Raw genomic sequence first — 19,321 nt, forward strand, 5'->3', positions numbered from 1 at the left:
AACCAAAAACCTTAAGATATTAAGTCTATGGGTGTTAGCACATGTACTTCAACTTATCCATTCTTTTCCAATGTATGATATCTTTTGCCCATTTATTATCCACACTAGGAATCCCATAACCTTTCTAATTAGAATTTATTGATAAGACTATGAAATATCCAATGTACAAAACCCTAAATTTTGATGAAAATTACACATTAATGATTTAACTAAATATGTTAAGGCTACCTGAAGAAAGACATGATGAACTTGGAAGAGTCGCATCTCAAAGTATTCAAGTGTTTGTGGAAGTCGAGCTATGTATGAAAGTTCTCACTTGTTTGTGCCTTTGTGGACTAGCATGTGCAAGTGTGTGTGAAATCTTCTTGAGGAAACACTTTAATGTATTGTCAACTTCCAAGAATATATGTAATGGATCTTAAATGCTAAAGACTATTAGTAAAGATCATTGAAAATTTCACTCAAAAGTTATTGATCTAAAACTAAAAAAACTTGAGCATGAAACATAAGCAATAGAAGTATAGAACATAACATTAACTCTTCATTCCTTCTAGATTTACTGTACAGTCATTTGAAGGAATCATTAAACGTCTTTCGTGCTTAAATTTGTATCCATTCAATGAGCGATAAAGAAAGACTATCATTGTAAAACCAATCCTAATTACTCGAAAGGACTTGTTGACTTGTTTGAGCCTAAAGAGACTAGGTTGAAAATATTACTTACTCTGCAAGAGACTATATTAACTTGTTAAAATAGGTAATCTAATAAATAATAGTGAAATCTTGATGGTATTAATGACTAGACATAGCCTGGGTTTGGGTGGGCCCGAATAAAATTTGTATCATTATTTATCAACCTGATTACTATCTTCTTTGTCTAACAAAAAAAAAAGAATACTTTCTATCTAGTGTTCAAACTTATTTTCAAACTTATTTTCATCACCACTCTACTTGGAACTTTGTATCACAAATGCATGAATCATGGTTACTGAATCCAAAACAATTGAGGCAAGGATAACAGCTATGCTTTGACCCAGCTCAGATCTTAGTGTGGAATCCTACAAAGAATAAGAGGTCTGAAAACAGCAGAACCATAGTGAACTCCAACATTATGAATAGGAAAATGGAAAACCATGGATAATATATGTCAATCCTAATTCACACTTTATCAGTATATCACTTGTATGCTTTTTTATACTAACTGTAAAAAAATATGTATCCAAAAATAGATTTCTGTAAAACCTTAAAAGTGCTTAATTTTGGTGTAAAATGGGCAAGACATTCTTGACTTGTGACAAAACAAAAACCATCAAGAAATTCAAAAGCAGATAACGCACACCAAAAAAAAGTAGATAACATATAATAGATTCATTCATCCAGAAACATAATATCTACATATAAGCCTATATAAATCAAAAGACAAACACCAATAGCATCAATGATTCAGGGTCATAATATCCAGCTCAATCCTCAGCTATATTCCATGCATGACTGGAAATATTATCAAGCTTGCTTGTAATGGAAATCATCTATGGTGGAGTATACTAAACCATCATCTCCGAGAGTTTTCAGCGACAACCTGGCATCAAAAACAGATTTGAGTTACGCAATAAGCAAATGCAATACATTCCTCACACAAGACAAATGAATATGAAAAGAGAGATGACATGATCTTGTCCGATGGAAGCTTCAGTTCTCGAGATAGTTCATCGACATGTATTCCACGTTCATCTGACCTGAAATTTAAAACCAATATTGAAATCTTTCAGCATCACAACTCATGTAAAGGAACAAATATGAATATAAATTTTAAAATGTAAAACTCACATGTCCGAATGCTGCTGCAGATAGTCAATAACCAGTTTATCACAATCTTTGAGTCCATCCACACCATATTGTGCATATGCCTGTGGTGAGGAAATTATATTATCAATCCCATCAAATTAAACTACTATAGCAACTAGCATATCAGATCACATACTGGAATTGATGATGGTGCCGGAGATACATTTGATGCATTCTTGACAGGAGTGTTGAAAGATGAGTCAGGATGTGCAGGAGTGATTCCTTCAACCTATAATCCCATAAAACAGTGCAAGAAAAGGCATTATATTATATATTAATCACGCAGGCCAACTTTAGTCAAGCACAATAGTTGAGTACATTTAGCAATTTGGTCAAAAGTTTTGATAATCCTATAAATAGATTATACACAATTCTCAAATTTACACTTTTTACAAGTTCCTGATATAATTATACTTTGACAGAAAATAGTCTGGAGATACGAATATTATGTCACCTTTAGTTTGGTGCGGAGGTGGTTATGAATGCAGTCAATGAAGTGAAAAGATATCTCATCAAAATTCGTTACAGGCCTGTGAAACACAACAAATATGAAACAAACAAAGATAAAACTAGTCAATTTTGCCAAATTCCCAAATACTTTCATTTACCTAAATTAAATAAATCTACATTGATTGTAGTTCATATTTAAATCCATCAAACAGATAAATCACTGATATTCCCCTAAAGGGACAATACTATTCAGGAAAAGTTTGGAAATCCAAATGCTATATCCACAAAGGTAGCTAGTAGCCTAGAATACTCAATATAGCTATCTGGCAAATCAGTAATGAAATTTGTCAGTCTCTAACCATCAATCTTTTTTTATTATTCATTCTCAACATAATCCCAGAAATAAAATGGAACAAGACCAAAAAATCATGTGCATATTAATTCCATGTTAGTATTTAAGAACAATGTCTTAATAGTATATAAATCTTAGCTCAGTTAACTTCAAAGTTAATCTAATGTTTTTGTAAAGGCATTCATTTGACGGTGCATGCTAAATAATTTAAAAAATCATCAACAATGCCAAAATCAAAATCACATATTATGTGAGAACAGCAAATTCCACAATCCCCTGTTCAATTCATTCATACACTGAATGAAGAGCGGTGAAAAGGAAATTCAGAAAAACTTCTTGAAAGATCTACACAACTTCAATAATGGCCAAAAAGAACAGACACATTCATAACCAGGAGAGACTTGGTTAGACCAACTTGCAGAGATATTCATCACTCTAATGCATCCCAAGCTCAACGGGGCAAGACCCCTAAACATCTTAAGCAAGTCATGATTCTTGGAACTACTAAATATAATCACTAATCAGTGTTATTTTTTTCCATAAATTTTAATGGTTCAAAGCCTTGGGTTGAAATGTTTTAGGATCTTTCCTCTCAGCCATCAGGTACTGTAAGTTGTTGGGCAAGTCTTAGGGCTTTGGAACTACTAATCTCAGACTCCTCATCCCCCATTTTCAATTTTCTCATAAAGCCTTTAATTAGGCTGTGAATGCCTTCAATTATCTCACCTGACCTTGTCATAATTAAGTGTACCATATAGAAAATTCAAGAGAGAAACTTACATTTTGCAAGAAAAAAACATTCCACTGAACTAAAAGCAAATAAACAATCATGACATAATTATAAGATATAGGGCTTAGCAGACATGCCTGACAGAAAAGGCAACAAGTTGCCTTACACCTTGAAAGCTTTTCAAATGCCCATAAACACGAACATACATACCATCTCTGTGAATGAATAAGTTGAGAAGGCAAGAAACATAATTAACACCAACTCATATATTAACAATCATTAGCAATTTAGCATCTATAGTTAAGAACTTACTGTATTTCTTCCATTTCCTTCGAGTCAAATGCCTCATTGACCCTAATTACACAATAAAAAAGAAATTCATTCTACATTCTAGTTCTATCCAATAATAGAAATAATGATCCAGAAGCCAGCAAGGGACAGGCACATATATATTGATATTTTATTTAAAATGGCAATAAAATGCATGAAGTACCATCTTCGGCATTTAATACGCCCAGTTCCATCATCTAAAACAAAATTAACATCAGTGTTTCTCTCAGCTTTCTCAAACACCATTCCAACCAAGGTTACCTGAATCAAAAATATAAAATTAATGTTAAAGTGGATAAACTATAACCAAACAGATTTTTCTAAAATTTCAAAGCTAAGCAGCTTGGCAGTACAACTCTTGTTTAAATAAAAGTTAAATCATTCCAAGATCATAAAAACTTAAAAAAGGGCAGCAGCCAATGTTTTAGTGGAGCACATAAATAAAAAAATTAAGTATGTTTTACTCTCTAAAAAGAAAACAATTTTGATTGTGACCCTCAAAAACAAAATTTGGCTTGCATCCACCACAAAAAGTAGGAGTGAAAACGAAATGAACCAAGTCGAAGCAAAGATCGGCTCGATTCAACTCCATAATGATTTGCTCAACTAAGAACTCAACTTGAGTTTGAAACAAACTATATTTTCAGCTCGAGTTTGGCACGATTGAAGTTCGTGAACTATTCAATTCAACTTGTAAGCCTGAATTCATTTGGTGCATCAAAAGTTCATGAAATGTTTAATTCAACTCATCAAGTCAATTGATTTGGTTCATTAGCTTGAATGATGATTATTTATTTAATATATAAAATTAAGATTTTCTATATGTATATATGACATATATATAATCGAGTAAGCTCATAAATCTAACGAGTAGAACTCTACTTGGCTCAAGTTCGACTCGTTTATTTAACGAGCTTATATTTTAGCTCAAGTTCAACTCGTTTGGTTAATGAACAAAGTTTATTGAACAAAAGAACAAGTCAAGTTTCAAACAAATGTTTAGTTGGTATGGTTCATTGCTAGGACATTAGTGACTTCAGTCCCAAAAGTTAAATCCCCTATGTTTCTAGTCCCTATAATAAAGCTCAACCTTTTGTTTTCAGTTCAGACATACACCACGAGTCCTCTATGTAATGTTGATGTGACCATGTAATAATGTCTCAACAAATAGGTATCTCAAAGTTTAAGATATAAAACCAACTAATTTTCTTTAGTAGTGCAAAATCAAAATTACCCTACTTTATAGGGACTAAAATCGAATTTAAAATAAAAATAAGTTAAAGGGAATAAAGAGGTAGTGTTACATTATTGAGATCTACACCATTGATAACAAAGCTTGATTTTTCATCACCGGAATGAGAAGCTTCACTTATCTGCTTCACCGTCACCGGAACCAAACCCTGAGTTTCACGGCTCTATACAATGACCAATCCAAACACACACAAATATAATCAAAATCACTTCTTCAATGAAAAAATAGAAAGGAATAAGAGAAAGAAACGTTACTCTGGGGTGAGCAGGGGATGAATCGTTGAATTGAGTAGAGTTAGAGGAAACGAATCCGCCACCGGAGAAGCCGGTGGTGGAATCGAATTGAGAGGCGGAGAACATCGTCGGAACCCTAGAGTGAGAAAGAAGAGAGATAATGAAAATGAAAATGAAAATGAGAACATGGACCTTTTATATTCTTTCCCGCCAATAATCCCTCGCTTTTTTCCCGCCTTATCGGGTTTCAAATTTTATCACCACTTATTCTCTCATTTCCTATAAATTATGTTTTATTTTTTTATTGATATTTCAACCGAATCATCGGCTCTACTATCATTTGCGGAATCCGATCGTAATTGAGAAGTCTCTAATCACTAAAGGAGCACAATATTATTTTCATCAATTTCATTTATTTTGACACGTCTAGTTAGGTTGATGTACCACTTACCTTTTTTATTTCTTTTTGTTTTGTTTAGCTTAAAAAAAAGGAGAAGATGAAAGATGGAAGAAAAATCATCAATAAATAAAAATAGAGAAACATAAAAAAATGGGTTATCAGAGTTTTGAAAGAGTTAATTGTTTCATAATATATATATATATATATATATATATATATATAATTATACCTTTTAAACAAATTTAAAAAATTAAAATAAAAACAGTATTGGGTCCTAGTGCCACCCAAGGGTACAATCGCGTGCATGTGAGGAGGACCCGATTAGACCCTATGTGCTCTCTCAGTATATTTCGATAATGATCGGGTCCGAATAGGGTCGGATCTCATCGGGTTTATGACTGAATTTGGGTTCAAAAATTAGACTCCATCAATATTTAGTGTGAGATAAGGACCAAACATATCATGTCCCAACTCGTCCTATTATCACCTATTCATCATATTTGTATGTGTCTTTATTCAAATATGTATAAAGTAATAACATTTTTTAGTCGAAAATATTATTGATTATCTAAATCTTTATCATATATACATGATTAAATAATATATATATATATATATATATTCAATTTAGATATCAAATTACATCTATACTATTAATAAAGGGAAAACACAAAATAACCACTATCATGGTGTAATTTGTGTTTTCCAATTTTGCCCTCAATATCTTTTTATTTCTACCAAAAAACCATATAATATTATTTTCTTATTTTATCCTTATTATCTTCTTATTTTAAAAGTGTATTTAAAAAATTGAATATTAGACCAATTGAATAAATTCAACCGTAAATTTAGCGCAAAAAATTATATTTGAATTTATAAAATACAAACTATACATTACAAACGATAGGAAAGCGGGTTGACAGACACGATAGTGTATGTCAACACGCTAGTATTTATAATAATAAATAATATTGAGAACATTTTATATAAAATGAGTATGTATAATATTTAGTCAGATCTATGGTCGGATCGGGTTTAAAAGATGACCCATTAAATATTTAGGATTTGGGTTAGCTTCGGGTCTAGAGGTATATCCGGATTCAAAAATTGACTCAACCAATAGTTAGGATTGGATAGGGACAATTTTAACCCGTCCCAACTCTGCTGATGTTCACCCCTAAATACTAGTACCATTTATCTTAGAGGTTTATGTAATATCTTACAGTTGGTAAGGGTAATTTTGTTTTTTCATTTCTGAAATTTGTATCTATTATCAATCTACTTTAGTCACAACTTTGATGATAAATATCTTCGCACTTTTTCTTCTTTCTTCTCTAATTCACAACCAATACAAATTTGCAAACTCCAATAGTTTTTTTTCTTGTAAAGCATGACAATTCCAACTTAATTTTAATTATTGTTTGAACTTAATTTTATCCCATCTTAATCTCAGGTTATATTATTATCAAATGTTATATATATTAGAGTTTTTTTTGTTCTTTGCACTGAATACAATCCTGTCTGAGTTGGGATTCACATGTATGCGCGTTTGACTGAATAATTATGCATAACTGATTTTTTGCAATTATTTAAAATTGTATTAAGCATAACTCATTTCATGTGATTATTTAAAAATAAATTTAAACTAAAAATAGATGTATTTCAAATAATAAACTTCAATTAAAATGTTAATGCATCTCTAATCAGAATTATCACACATATGGTTAACTATGGATAAAAAAATCACAAGAGATTCTTGGCCAAAATTGTTTGTGATTATACATGCAGATAATCTGAAGTTTGCTACATGAAGATAATAATCAATATCTAAGATAAACAAAGCAACCCTATTTGTTAAAGTTTCTAACACATAAAAAAATAGTTCTCTTAATTATCTAAAAGTCAAAGAAATTTCGAGAAGCTAGTGGCAGGAAAGATTGAAGAATTATTTTCACAAACTTTTCAACTATGAACATAATTCTTTGTTTTGTGATAGATATATTATACTAAAGTTACTCCTCAACAATGCTCACTTTTAGGATCAACCGCACTTTTAACATTATCTCTATGAGCACTATAGAATTATCACTCAAGGGCGCAAGCTCGGGCACTCATATATGTGATACATATAACAATGCTTCATCTATTAAGTAGTGTTATATTATATGTATGACACATATAACAACACTAACTACATAAAGCGTTGTTGTATATTGTACTTATAACAACGCTCATATGTTGTTTTATTTTAAATTATATTTTTGGTAAAAAGATTTATATTTAAGTGAAAAATTAAAGTTGGATATTTGTACTTAATTATGTTTTATAATTATTATCATCATTTTTCTTCTTCTTTTGATTGTCTAAAATAACACAAATTATTACTGGAAGCGTGCACACAAATGTATGAGTTGTTTGTAATTTTTTAAATATTTTCTGAAATACTGAGTACTTGCAAATCCGCTGGGTACCTAAGGACTTGTGGGTATCAGACTCGACATGTACTTATATGGGTCATAGTTCCAAGATGGCTTAATGTAGCGAGTCCCAGTAGTACACTACTCAACCCGAGTCTGACTCACTATTATCCCCTATTGGTGTCAATATTTTGAAATGACTTTTTCTAAAACCTTGTGACTAATCTACATGATGTGTTAAGTGTTATTGTGTGTGTCATGCTTAATCTATGTAATATTTTATTTTTATTGTTCCATGCTAACTCGATTGCTCTTAAAAATGTAAGGAACAATTTAAGGATTTAATTTAAAATTTTAGTCAACAACGTGTCTAAGCTTTTCAAAGTATGTTTGGGAAAGAAAGATATGGAAGAGTTACCACACCTACTATTTTGAAAACAAAGGAAGAAATGAAAAATTGAGAAAATCAAGTGTTAAATGATAAAGTTGAAGAGATGAGACAAAATATAAGCATGAAATGTTATCAATGGAGCAAAAATTTCAAAATTTTGTTGGTTATTGTCATAAATCCAGACAATTGAGGAATAGATGTAGAGACAGTAGGAGTGATATTATCAACTACAGATACTTCTATAGTGGCTGATGTTCCAAATAATGATAAGGTGATTTCTTATTTATTATTTGGCAAAAGAATATAATCTTTTTTAGGAGCAGTGGTTAGTTTTAATGTAATTGTGTATTAATATTTTTGTAGATACTACTATATGCTTGACTTATTGTTTTTTATTCATTTGTTTGTAACAAAATCAATTGGAAGACAACTTATCCTATAAAGATGGGGATGCATATGTATAATTGGTGTTGATGATTGACATATATCAAGATCTTATATTTTAGATTATAATTATATATTTTGGTAAATAACAATAAATCTAAAATACTATCTTTTAATAAATGATACATAATTGTATGACTCTTTAACTTTTATATACATTAAATGCTTTTATTGTATGTGACAGTTGACATTAATAAAAGAGAAAAAGATGTATGTATTGACAGTGTATGAGTTTTATATAATGTCATTACATTATCCACCATTGATACTTAATTATTGTTGATTTATCAAAAAAGTAATTAAAATGAATAACAGATGTTAGGGCGAATATGCATAAATTTTTACACGGTCAGTGTATAGATTTTACACTCTTAATAAAATGTATGATAAAAGACAACAAAATTGTTCTTAAATAGTTGAGTAAATAAATATTATGTTTTGTATATGATCACGAACATTGATCACACTTATAAAATCGTACTAAATGACCAACACAACATTTTTCATTTTGTTGCCTATAGGGACTATGGCAACCGAGCACGATTATAAAGTAGTACGAAATGACTAAAGATTATGGTTTTCAACTTTTTATATTAATAATGACTTTAAACAATTGCTTTTAACAATATTGAAACCCATTGTCTATATTATTTATTAGGACAACACTTTTAGAAAACCATTGCTACAAGCCAAAAAAACCATGGACTAAATAAAAGATAATATCCCAAATTAACACATAAAACCGTTGCTTATGATAAGGAGAACAATTGTTTTCTTAAATTTGACAACAATTTCAAGTGGATGTTCTAAAAAAAAATGTTGTACTAACTAAACTCACAAATATACTCCTAAAGTAATCATCTAGCTCTCATTCAATATGCTAACAAGAAGGATCAACATGTATGGAAGAATTGAAATTCTGTCCCGGAATGTAAGAGAAATGATAAATTTATGATTTTTTAAATTATTTAATTTTACAAATATGGGACTTAAAAAATTATTTATATATATGGGCCACGTGGAAATATTTCTACATGGTAGTGGATCCTCTCATATTATAGATGATTTAAACCCATGATAAAAAGGGAACATATCTATTATTTCACTTTTTAATTTTATATTATTTATATACCATTAACTCTGATTGATTGAAAAAATATTCAAGTTAAAATTATATTTTTTTTTATCAACCACACCTTCTGACACAAAATAGTGGGACAACAGACGTAGTTCCTCGTGAAAATAGTCCATATGAATGATTTGCTCCAAAGGGGAGAAAGTAAGTAGTCAATCTAATACTAAATGAATGTAATATCTATGTATTGTTAATGTCAAAATTTATATAGTCATTACACTATCCCTATTAATTTATATTATTTTTTGACGAATCGATAATGATTAAATATCAATGGTAGATAATGGAGTAAGAGTTTATAAATCTCATTCACCCTTTTCTCATCCCAGATATATCAAAATGAAACATTGTTATATTTATTTGTATTGTTAGTATAATGATTGTACACAACCAATACACTATCGACTATTTATTTGCATTACTTATATTTAAAAGTAAATATAAATGATGAATATATTTTAACGCTAAATAATATGATGACAATGTAAAAAACTCTTATATAATTAATATAGATATATTGAATATGAAATACAATAGATACTCCTATGCAAACTATATGACAAATATGAGTTTGGATAGTTCTTTATGGGTGAACTATGCTTTTACCTAAAGATTATAGGAAGATGGTTCTGCCTAGAGATTTTATTTTAATGTAGTTTGTCCATGAATACCCAAAAAATCTATATGACATAGCAAGCAACATATTCAACCTATCTAATTTCCATAATTGGATCTACCTAATAACTCCATCAATTTCAATCAATGCATTCAAATTTTAATTATAATAAAACAAAACCATGTCTAAATATCTTTTATGTTACTAAAGTCACCAAAAGAAATCATTATTATAAGAAGAAATAAAAAATGATAAGACATTTTTATCATTTTATTTATAATAAGATGATATTAAAAAAGAGTGTAATATATTTGGTGTAAAGATACTACACAGTTAATACATTATTCACCTTCCATTTAAATTAATTTTATTGAATAGTTAATAAATATTAAAAATAAATGATGAATTGTAATTTTTTACACTGTTAATATATACATTTATTTTCTTAAAAAAAACTATCATCTCCTATATTGAAAAGTATCATTATTCATCCTAATAATCTCAATTCTATAAAATCACCAAAATCACAATTTTTTAGTCTTAAATTGGAAAATAATAAAGAAGAGTTTGATAATTAGAATCCATCGGTGTGGGGCGTATACACGTGCAGAAGAAAAGGACAACATGTAAAGCAGATCATCTATCCCAAATGTTGTCTTAGTATATGTCTGAATCCAATTAGAGTGTTTCTTTTATTAATTTTAATTTTTTATTTTATTCATATGTTAATTTTGGTTTGAGACATAAAATAACACACTAGTAAAGGAAAAGATGATCCCATCCATGTAAAGCATTCCGATTCGAAACACTTCATCTTCATGTGGTTCTCATTTCTCTCTCTTCATCACCCTTCATCAATTTCATACCCCATCTTCACAAAATCCACACTTTCATTTTCAATTTCATCAAATGAATTCAATCACCATTCTTAACTCCTTATACACTCTCCCTCTCACAAAATCTCACCCCAATTATCATTCATTTCAACCACCACTTCTTCTTACTACTAAGGGTGGTGGTGGTGGTGGTGGTGGAGGAACTAAGTTACGTGTTAGTTTGGGTTCTTCAAACGATGCCGTTTCAAGCAATAGCAAAGATGGGTTGTTTTTGTTGCAACTTAACAAAGCTTCATCTAATAGTGCTATGGAGCAGCTTGATATAGAGCGTGGTGTATGCATCCCTTTTCGCAAATACTCTCCTCAAGCTGTATGATTCGTTTCACTTTTCCCATTTTTTTTATTATCATTATTTATTCATTTTTGAATTTACAATACAATATTGTTATTGGGTTTTGAGTTACGAGACTTATGGTCTATTTGCGAGTTGGGTTTTGGAGAGGGAAATAAAAAGACTTCAGCGCCATGAAATACACATGTGGTTTGTCTGTAACTGAATTCAAACACTGCGTGTGTATGAGTCTACCACTTATTGGGTGGGATAGTAGATGTATGCAGCCTTAAAAGGCTATCCCTTTTGTATTCATTTCGGAAATTACAAATATAATAGTGTCATTAAGTTGTCTATGTGACATAAATTGTAAGCAATAGTGTCATTGATGTTTGGCTTAATTATACTTTACTGCATCAGGGGGAAGTTCGGGTATCTTACGTTGTAGAAAAGATTATAGAATTGTGCCTTAAGTGGATTAGATATGTGTGGAGGAGGCTGTTAGAAGCCCTAGTAAGGTGAGTAAATTAAATGGGGGTTAATTCAATTTCTAGAGATAGAGGGAGGCCAAGAAAAATCATAGGTGAAACAATTAGGAAAGATTTAGAGATCAGTGTTTTATCAATGAGCATGATTTATGATAAAACATTATGGCGTCGTTCGGTCTATGTAGCCAACCCCACCTACACCATGTTTCGCACAACTAGCTTAGAAGCCAATTAAAAACTTATAAACTAACCAGAACTTATTAAGCTAGTTAATTGAAGATTAGTTGACAAGGGGCTTGACATATGAGAGTGAAGAAGTTCACATAGTTTGTTTTAAATTGTACTTTATTGTATGCTGTAAATATGCAGAACATGCTAGTATGACATGAATGTAGTTTTCAATGAAAACCTTGGTCATTGTTCCTCACCATGGGAGGGTAGTGAACTAAGCAAATTTGTTTCAATCTTCTGAATGATTATTTGTAGCATGAAGCAACTTATGTTTGACTACTTTTTCTTTTTTTTGTGGGTTATTAGGTAAGGAATAAGGTATTAGAATCAAGAGGGGGTGTTTTATCACTCATGTCACGGGGAGTGGAGATAGTTTGGAAGCTGGGCTTTTACTGGTCTACCTTGACATATGATTTCCTAGTTGGAAGGGATGAAGAGGTTGTTCCATATCGAGCTCGACAGCTGAGGAACCTCTTGTGTGATCTGGGGCCTTCCTTTATTAAAGCTGGTCAGGTGTGTTGTTGTTTTGTCATATACTCTGCCAATCAATTGTCAGGTTCGTGTTTTTCGGTTGATAATAATTTTTCTTTCTTTGACAGGTCCTTGCAAACAGGCCAGATATCATTAGAGAAGATTATATGAATGAACTATGCATTCTTCAAGATGATGTTCCTTCATTTCCCAATGAAGTAAAACTCATTACTAAGTGTCAACTTTTTTTAATTGACTAAATTTTCACACCATAATTACCTGGATCTTATAACTGATGTATGGCTTAAATATGTTCCAGATTGCCTTCAGTATCATAGAGGAGGAACTAGGCCAGCCCCTTGAAGCTGTTTTCAGCAAAATCTCATCAGAGACAATAGCAGCTGCCAGTTTGGGCCAAGTTTACCGGGCTACTTTACGCTCCACTGGCGATGATGTTGCTATCAAGGTTTGATTCAGCTCAACTTGTATTATTGTATTATAGTTTCGTTTTCATTTCCAAACACATCGCTGGTTACATTATATTAAGAAGTTCTGGCATGGCATCAATATATACTGTTGTCCCCATAGAGTGATTAGCTTACAGATTTTAGACAGCCTGCATAACTATTTGAATTTTCTTTTGCAGCCTGAGCCATTGAGTTTACGTTAATAATATATTATGTCCTGGTGTGACCTGGATCTCTTGCTAAGAGCATTATGTTTGTAGTTCTAAGACACTGAAGTTTTACATGTCAGTTTTTCTGTTGCGATGGTTCATTGATATATGCTTGTTCATACTGATCCAAAGCAGTTGCTTTCCTGCTACTTCATTTCTTTAAAAAGAAAATCTGTTTATAGTTATCAGTATACAAATATTTACCTTTCCCTCCCTTCTAGTACTATGCACTTTGATTTTCCTTTATTATCATTGGCAAATACTTCTTTAACTTATGAACTACTTCTGTAGTTTTTCTGCTTGTGAAGTGATGTATATGTGTTGCTAAAATATAAACATGGAGAGATAAACAAAGTTTTGGAACAAGGTTAAATCCACTTTTAATGACATACTTTGTTGTACTTGCAGGTTCAGAGGCCTGGGATAGAACCCTTAATATATCGAGATCTCTTATTATTCCGCACATTGGCTTCATTCTTGAATGGCATTAGTATACAGAAATTGGGGTGTAACGCTGAGTTGATTGTTGATGAATTTGGTGAAAAGCTTTTGGAAGAGCTCGATTATACCCTGGTAATATGCAAAACAGCCTCTTGAATGTCATAGTAGTATAATGTTTGCTTTGAACTCACAGATTATCCAATAAGAGTATATTTGTTTAAAAACATGTACCGACTTGTCTATCTTTATTTCAGGAAGCCCGTAACCTCGAAGACTTTCTTGAGAATTTTAAGAATGATCCCACCGTCAAAATTCCTCTGGTTTATAATCAACTTTCTGGTCCACGTGTCTTAGTAATGGAATGGATTGATGGTATTAGGTGCACCAATCCGAAGGTTTGTTTAAATAGATTGGTGATGCTGTTACTATATACTGTATTGTCAAGCAACATGGTTTGTTGTGTTGTCGTGATTTAATAATTGTCATTCTTGTGATTCAGGCCATCAAAGAAGCTGGCATTGATTTAGATGGATTTCTAACTATTGGTGTGAGTGCCGCTCTAAGGCAATTGTTGGAATTTGGATTATTTCATGGAGACCCTCACCCTGGAAATATTTTTGCCATGCGTGATGGACGAATTGCATATGTGGACTTTGGCAATGTTGCTGTTCTTAGTCAGGTACTTCTTCATATGATGACCATGAAGGGAAAATTTGTGTGCTTCTCTCTCTCTCTCTTTCTCTCGCCACCAGTAATTGTGTCTCTTTCTATAAGATAATGACATATGATTATGATGACATTTTGAGTTGTGTTTACCCATCAGACAATTGTGGAGTTAAGTTTAGCAGAAATAGGAGTATGAACGTATTCTTTATTCATTCGTCTCAAGGAACATTTGGATTGCATTTTTTACCTAAAATTATCATACATGTTACTTAAGGATTTAGCTCCTCTAAAGTACGGGGTGCACTTAGAGAGTAAAGTGCACACTCATGGTCAATGACTGAGAGATCATTGTTTATGATTATAAAGAATATGTGTGCAAACATTAAGCCGTTGATTTAGGTAATAAATGTGCCCTTTAACCTCTAGAGGAGCCGGATCCGTTTGTTAAAACCCATGTATTGCACTATACATATTGTGTTATTATTGTAATGATAACTTATATCCATGTTTGATGTGAGAGAAGAATATCAAATGGCTGAATATGGAGCTGCTCTGATAATCATGTTAATATACTTTCCCTGTGATGTCAGTACTTTTCCCCATAAATAATCACCAAACATATCTTTTTGAATATTTTTCCCTTTTTCTTTCCATGTTTAAACATATACTGTATTATTTCACTCCATATAATAATTTAACATCATATGCTATATCATCTAGTCTCTATGGCTTTACATTGGATTTTATTACCATAAAAGCTATGAGGATTAAGGGTCCAATGGGCATATGATTTTGACTTAGCTTCAGGCTTTTAGTTTAAACTTTAAAGTCTAACTCGAGTGTTTGCTAGATAATTGACTTATTATATGTCTGTAAAATAATGAATGACTCTCAAACTTTATCGTTGTCAATTTTGAATCCTTCTCTTTGAAGTAAAAAAAAATTCATGAGTCAGTCCTACAGTGTGTTATCCAATAAAATTGGTATTCTTTCTCGATTTTCATTTCTTCTATAAATGGTTTTATTAAATACAGCAAAAGATGAAAGTTCAAATGGGGTACACATTGTTGGGGAGTAAGTCCCACACCGTCTGACTCATTATTTCAGGAATAGTTTAAATACCTGTTAGATTAATCCTCTCATTGCCAATTGGTTGAGATGAAACTTTAACATGTTATCAGAGTTAGAGCCGAACTTCTCTTCAGTTATCCTAGGTCAATGTTGCAATAAGAAGTAAAGTGAACAAGTTTATCTCATAAAATCAAAATAGGTAATAATTTCTGCTAGTATTTACTATCATGTTATGTATGGGGCAAATTATATGGTTGGTTTTGTCTCGAAAGTCCCCCGAAACCAAAAAAAGTGAAGCAAACTGAAGATCCCTTGCTAGCAACATCCTGAATGTTTACCAAATCCAACTGTGTGAAGTTACCCTTGGTGTCTGACATTGTAGTGCATAATGTTCATTGATCCCTCACTGTGAATATTCTAAACTTTAGCCACATATTAAGATCTATGATATAAATGTGAAAATACTTTGCTTATATGGACTGCTTCCATTTTAATTTAGAGTATAACATTTTCTTACGTAAGCTCTTCAGAGTGTAGAGTATGTTTTTTTGTGGCTGACATGTTGATCTGCTTCCATTTCTGCAGCAAAATAAACAGATTTTAATTGATGCTGTAGTCCATGCTGTAAATGAGGACTATGCTGAGATGGCTAACGATTTCACCAGATTAGGCTTCCTGACACCTGGGACTGATGTCACTCCAATAATTCCTGCTTTAGAAGCAATTTGGCAGAATTCTGCTGGAAAAGGACTGTCGGATTTTAATTTTCGAAGTGTCACTGGTAGGCACTTTCCCTTCATTAATTAATATAAATGGCCATAGCTATGTCACTATCTGATCTCAAATCTGATATTTCCTGAAACAACCCTTCTAATTTTTTATTGTTTTTATCTTGTTATTTTGGAGGACATAAAGAAACAAATTACTATGCATATTGTTGATTCTGAAAGGACAAAGTCCAAAAATGTTAAAATGATTTAGTTACAGAGCCATTCCTGATGGGTTTTGTGACTGTTCTTCTATCATACCTTAAGCCCATGTTATTCTTCGGTGGTATTGTATGGATGGGGTCATATATTGTATTGAGACAAAATCTTTTTCTGTATACAGGGATCAAATCTATAATGGTTTACTTTAATGTTTCACATTCATGATAATGTAGGAATGTTCTGTTTCTGTTGTTGTGTTCATTGTAACTTGATTGTAATGGTTTATGTCCTTAAAGGTCTGTTTGCGAGTTGTATTTTGGAGGGGAAAGAATGAAAATGGAAGGCTTCTGAGCCATCTCAACAATGTATTTGATAGCTCTCAAACCTTCCTCTTTCCTTTCTTTCCATCCAAAATTCAACTTGCAAACATACTCTAACTGAACGAGGCAATGAAACATCTATATCGTTGTTTCAAACCATTTCTTTTCCTCATTTTAGGTACAGAAAGGGGGGAAGGGGCCTTTTTATCCTACACATTTTCATACATCCACAACTGATATTTTGATAAAAATAACTGCAGGGAAGTTTAACCAGTTGGTTTACAATTATCCCATTCGTATTCCAGAAAGGTTTTCGCTTGTAATCCGTTCTTTACTGACTCAAGAAGGCATCTGTTTTACTCTGGAACCCGACTTCAAATTTCTTGAGGTAAAAGCATCCATTTGTCCAGATTTCATTTTCATAACTGTCCATTTTATCATACCTTATTTGTTAGTATAATATTAACACCAATATGTCAAATAGGTTGCCTATCCATATGTGGCTAAACGACTGCTAACAGACCCAAATCCCGCTTTACGTGAACGCCTCATACAGGTCAGTAATGCTGTTAAAATGCATCAGCTTTTATTTATATGATTTTTGTTCTGTATAAACCTGTTCCTAACTTACAATCCTCAAGTTCAAAGAGGGCGATTCTTGGCGATCTTTATTTAAACACATCTTAAGTCAGATCACCACGAGAAAGCAGCCACTTTTGGGTTGTTAAGTACAAACACATGTATTATATTGCAACCGAAGCAATAAAATCTCCCTTTTGTCATCTCTTTATTTAACATGTTAAATATGTGGTGCACAATTTCCGTCAGATATGCTAGAAGCTTGATTTTCAGGAAACATCATTCCATTTTCTGTTTCCTTTACATCAGAGCACTGAATCCAAGCAGCCCTTTTTTTTGTACTAGTTATCTTTGACTATAGTGGAATTTTCAGTGAAGTGCATAAAGGATATCTTAATAATCAATTAGTCTGCAGAACTTTTGTGATTCTTCCTTAAGAGATGTTGAATCCAGATTCAGCCATACTTGGTAATAAACATATATTGCTCCTCCTTTGATGTAATTTACTGCTTGTTTTAGGTTCTATTCAAAGACGGTCTTTTCCAGTGGAAACGGCTTGAAAACCTTATTGTTCTTGCAAAGGAAAATGTGGCCAAGATGAGCAGCAATCCAGCGTTGCAAGTGCAAAACATGTCGGTATTTAATTTTATTAAAGCAGCATTGCTTTTTTGTCTGTGTTTTATTCACCCGAGGCTCGATTGTACAGGAAAAGCCAAAAAGACTTGAAAGTTGAAAGAAAATTGGACCTCACAGACACCATCAAAGATGGAGCTCGCCTTTTCCTAGTTGATGAAGGAATACGAAGACAGCTTCTTCTTGCTTTGACCGAGGACTCAAAGCTTCACATTGAAGAGGTTTGTCCTAATGATATGACCCTTTCCCCTCTCTTAATGCCCATAGTCTTATGCGGGAAATTTATGACTCGTGTTCGCTGCAGCTTGTCGATGTTTACAGGTTGGTCGAAGATCAGATAGATATACCCTCAGTGGCAGTAGAAGTAGTTCGAGGTAAATCATTTTAAAACGCTGAATTTACAATGTCCAACTGTTATCTACCATTGAAAATCTACATAAGCCAAATCGAATATTTTGTTGTTGTTGTTGTAGATTTTCCGACGGTTATTCGGGACGCCCTACTTTCATGGAGTGAGTCAGTCTTGTCTGATAGATAGGTAAATGTTTGGAATACATGCATAGAAAATACAGATATATTGTTTCATTCGAATGAGTATACTCCTACACAAATGTCCTATATTTTTTTCTTTTTATAGCAGAAGGTTTATTATATGAAGTCTTAAATGACTAACAATACTTTTGTAACTAAAGGAAATAAAAACTACATTTGTGTAAGAAACATTTGAGTATTTTGCTCAAGTAAATATCAAGTTGTAATCTTCTTGAGTTTCCTTTGATGTAATTTCTAACTCATGTTTAGTTATTTTTCAACTTTTGTTGCTGCCCATTGATGACTTATGTATTTGTGAAATTGGTCATAACATGTTATAGTGAAATTTGTACTTGTATGTTGTCTCCAATACCTAAATATTTATAACTACATACTTTCATGTTATTTTCACCTTTATCATATAAAATTTCTGGATTTGTCATTACTCATTAGGATATATGTATCATGTTACCTCCATTGATTTTCTTGGTACTATCAAAGATATTTTCTCATCTTTTTCGGC

The 19,321-nt window shown here is 32.0% G+C and overlaps 2 protein-coding genes across 2 annotated transcripts; one reads left to right on the forward strand and one right to left on the reverse strand.

The window, feature by feature from the left end:
- On the reverse strand, nucleotides 1,335-5,382 carry LOC109350703 (replication protein A 32 kDa subunit A-like). Its single transcript, XM_019591963.1, has 10 exons — nucleotides 5,214-5,382; nucleotides 5,012-5,122; nucleotides 3,871-3,968; nucleotides 3,690-3,731; nucleotides 3,515-3,592; nucleotides 2,300-2,375; nucleotides 1,982-2,074; nucleotides 1,828-1,907; nucleotides 1,668-1,736; nucleotides 1,335-1,579 (listed from the first exon to the last, which is right to left on the reverse strand). The coding sequence occupies exons 1-10, from the start codon at nucleotides 5,316-5,318 to the stop codon at nucleotides 1,504-1,506; spliced, it is 828 nt and encodes a 275-aa protein (XP_019447508.1). The 5' UTR covers nucleotides 5,319-5,382; the 3' UTR covers nucleotides 1,335-1,503.
- LOC109350704 (uncharacterized aarF domain-containing protein kinase At4g31390, chloroplastic) lies at nucleotides 11,402-19,045 on the forward strand. Its single transcript, XM_019591965.1, has 14 exons — nucleotides 11,402-11,801; nucleotides 12,788-12,994; nucleotides 13,081-13,170; nucleotides 13,272-13,418; nucleotides 14,037-14,201; nucleotides 14,324-14,464; nucleotides 14,569-14,748; nucleotides 16,392-16,587; nucleotides 17,316-17,443; nucleotides 17,540-17,611; nucleotides 18,154-18,266; nucleotides 18,341-18,488; nucleotides 18,572-18,641; nucleotides 18,741-19,045. Exons 1-14 carry the CDS (start codon nucleotides 11,505-11,507, stop codon nucleotides 18,803-18,805), a joined length of 2,019 nt encoding a protein of 672 aa, XP_019447510.1. The 5' UTR covers nucleotides 11,402-11,504; the 3' UTR covers nucleotides 18,806-19,045.

Source organism: Lupinus angustifolius, chromosome LG06 (genome assembly GCF_001865875.1).
Source record: "Lupinus angustifolius cultivar Tanjil chromosome LG06, LupAngTanjil_v1.0, whole genome shotgun sequence".
Lineage (NCBI taxonomy): Eukaryota > Viridiplantae > Streptophyta > Magnoliopsida > Fabales > Fabaceae > Lupinus > Lupinus angustifolius.

Excerpts from the sequence above, each read along its gene's own strand:
- LOC109350703 (XM_019591963.1), bottom strand. The coding sequence starts at position 5,318 with ATGTTCTCCGCCTCTCAATTCGATTCCACCACCGGCTTCTCCGGTGGC. Across the intron at positions 2,376-3,514 it reads CTTGTTGCCTTTTCTGTCAG|GCCTGTAACGAATTTTGATG; the intron begins GCATGTCTGCTA and ends TGTGTTTCACAG. Across the intron at positions 1,737-1,827 it reads CTGCAGCAGCATTCGGACAT|GTCAGATGAACGTGGAATAC; the intron begins GTGAGTTTTACA and ends TTTAAATTTCAG.
- LOC109350704 (XM_019591965.1), top strand. The coding sequence starts at position 11,505 with ATGAATTCAATCACCATTCTTAACTCCTTATACACTCTCCCTCTCACA. Across the intron at positions 18,267-18,340 it reads GCGTTGCAAGTGCAAAACAT|GAAAAGCCAAAAAGACTTGA; the intron begins GTCGGTATTTAA and ends TCGATTGTACAG. Across the intron at positions 18,642-18,740 it reads GGCAGTAGAAGTAGTTCGAG|ATTTTCCGACGGTTATTCGG; the intron begins GTAAATCATTTT and ends TTGTTGTTGTAG.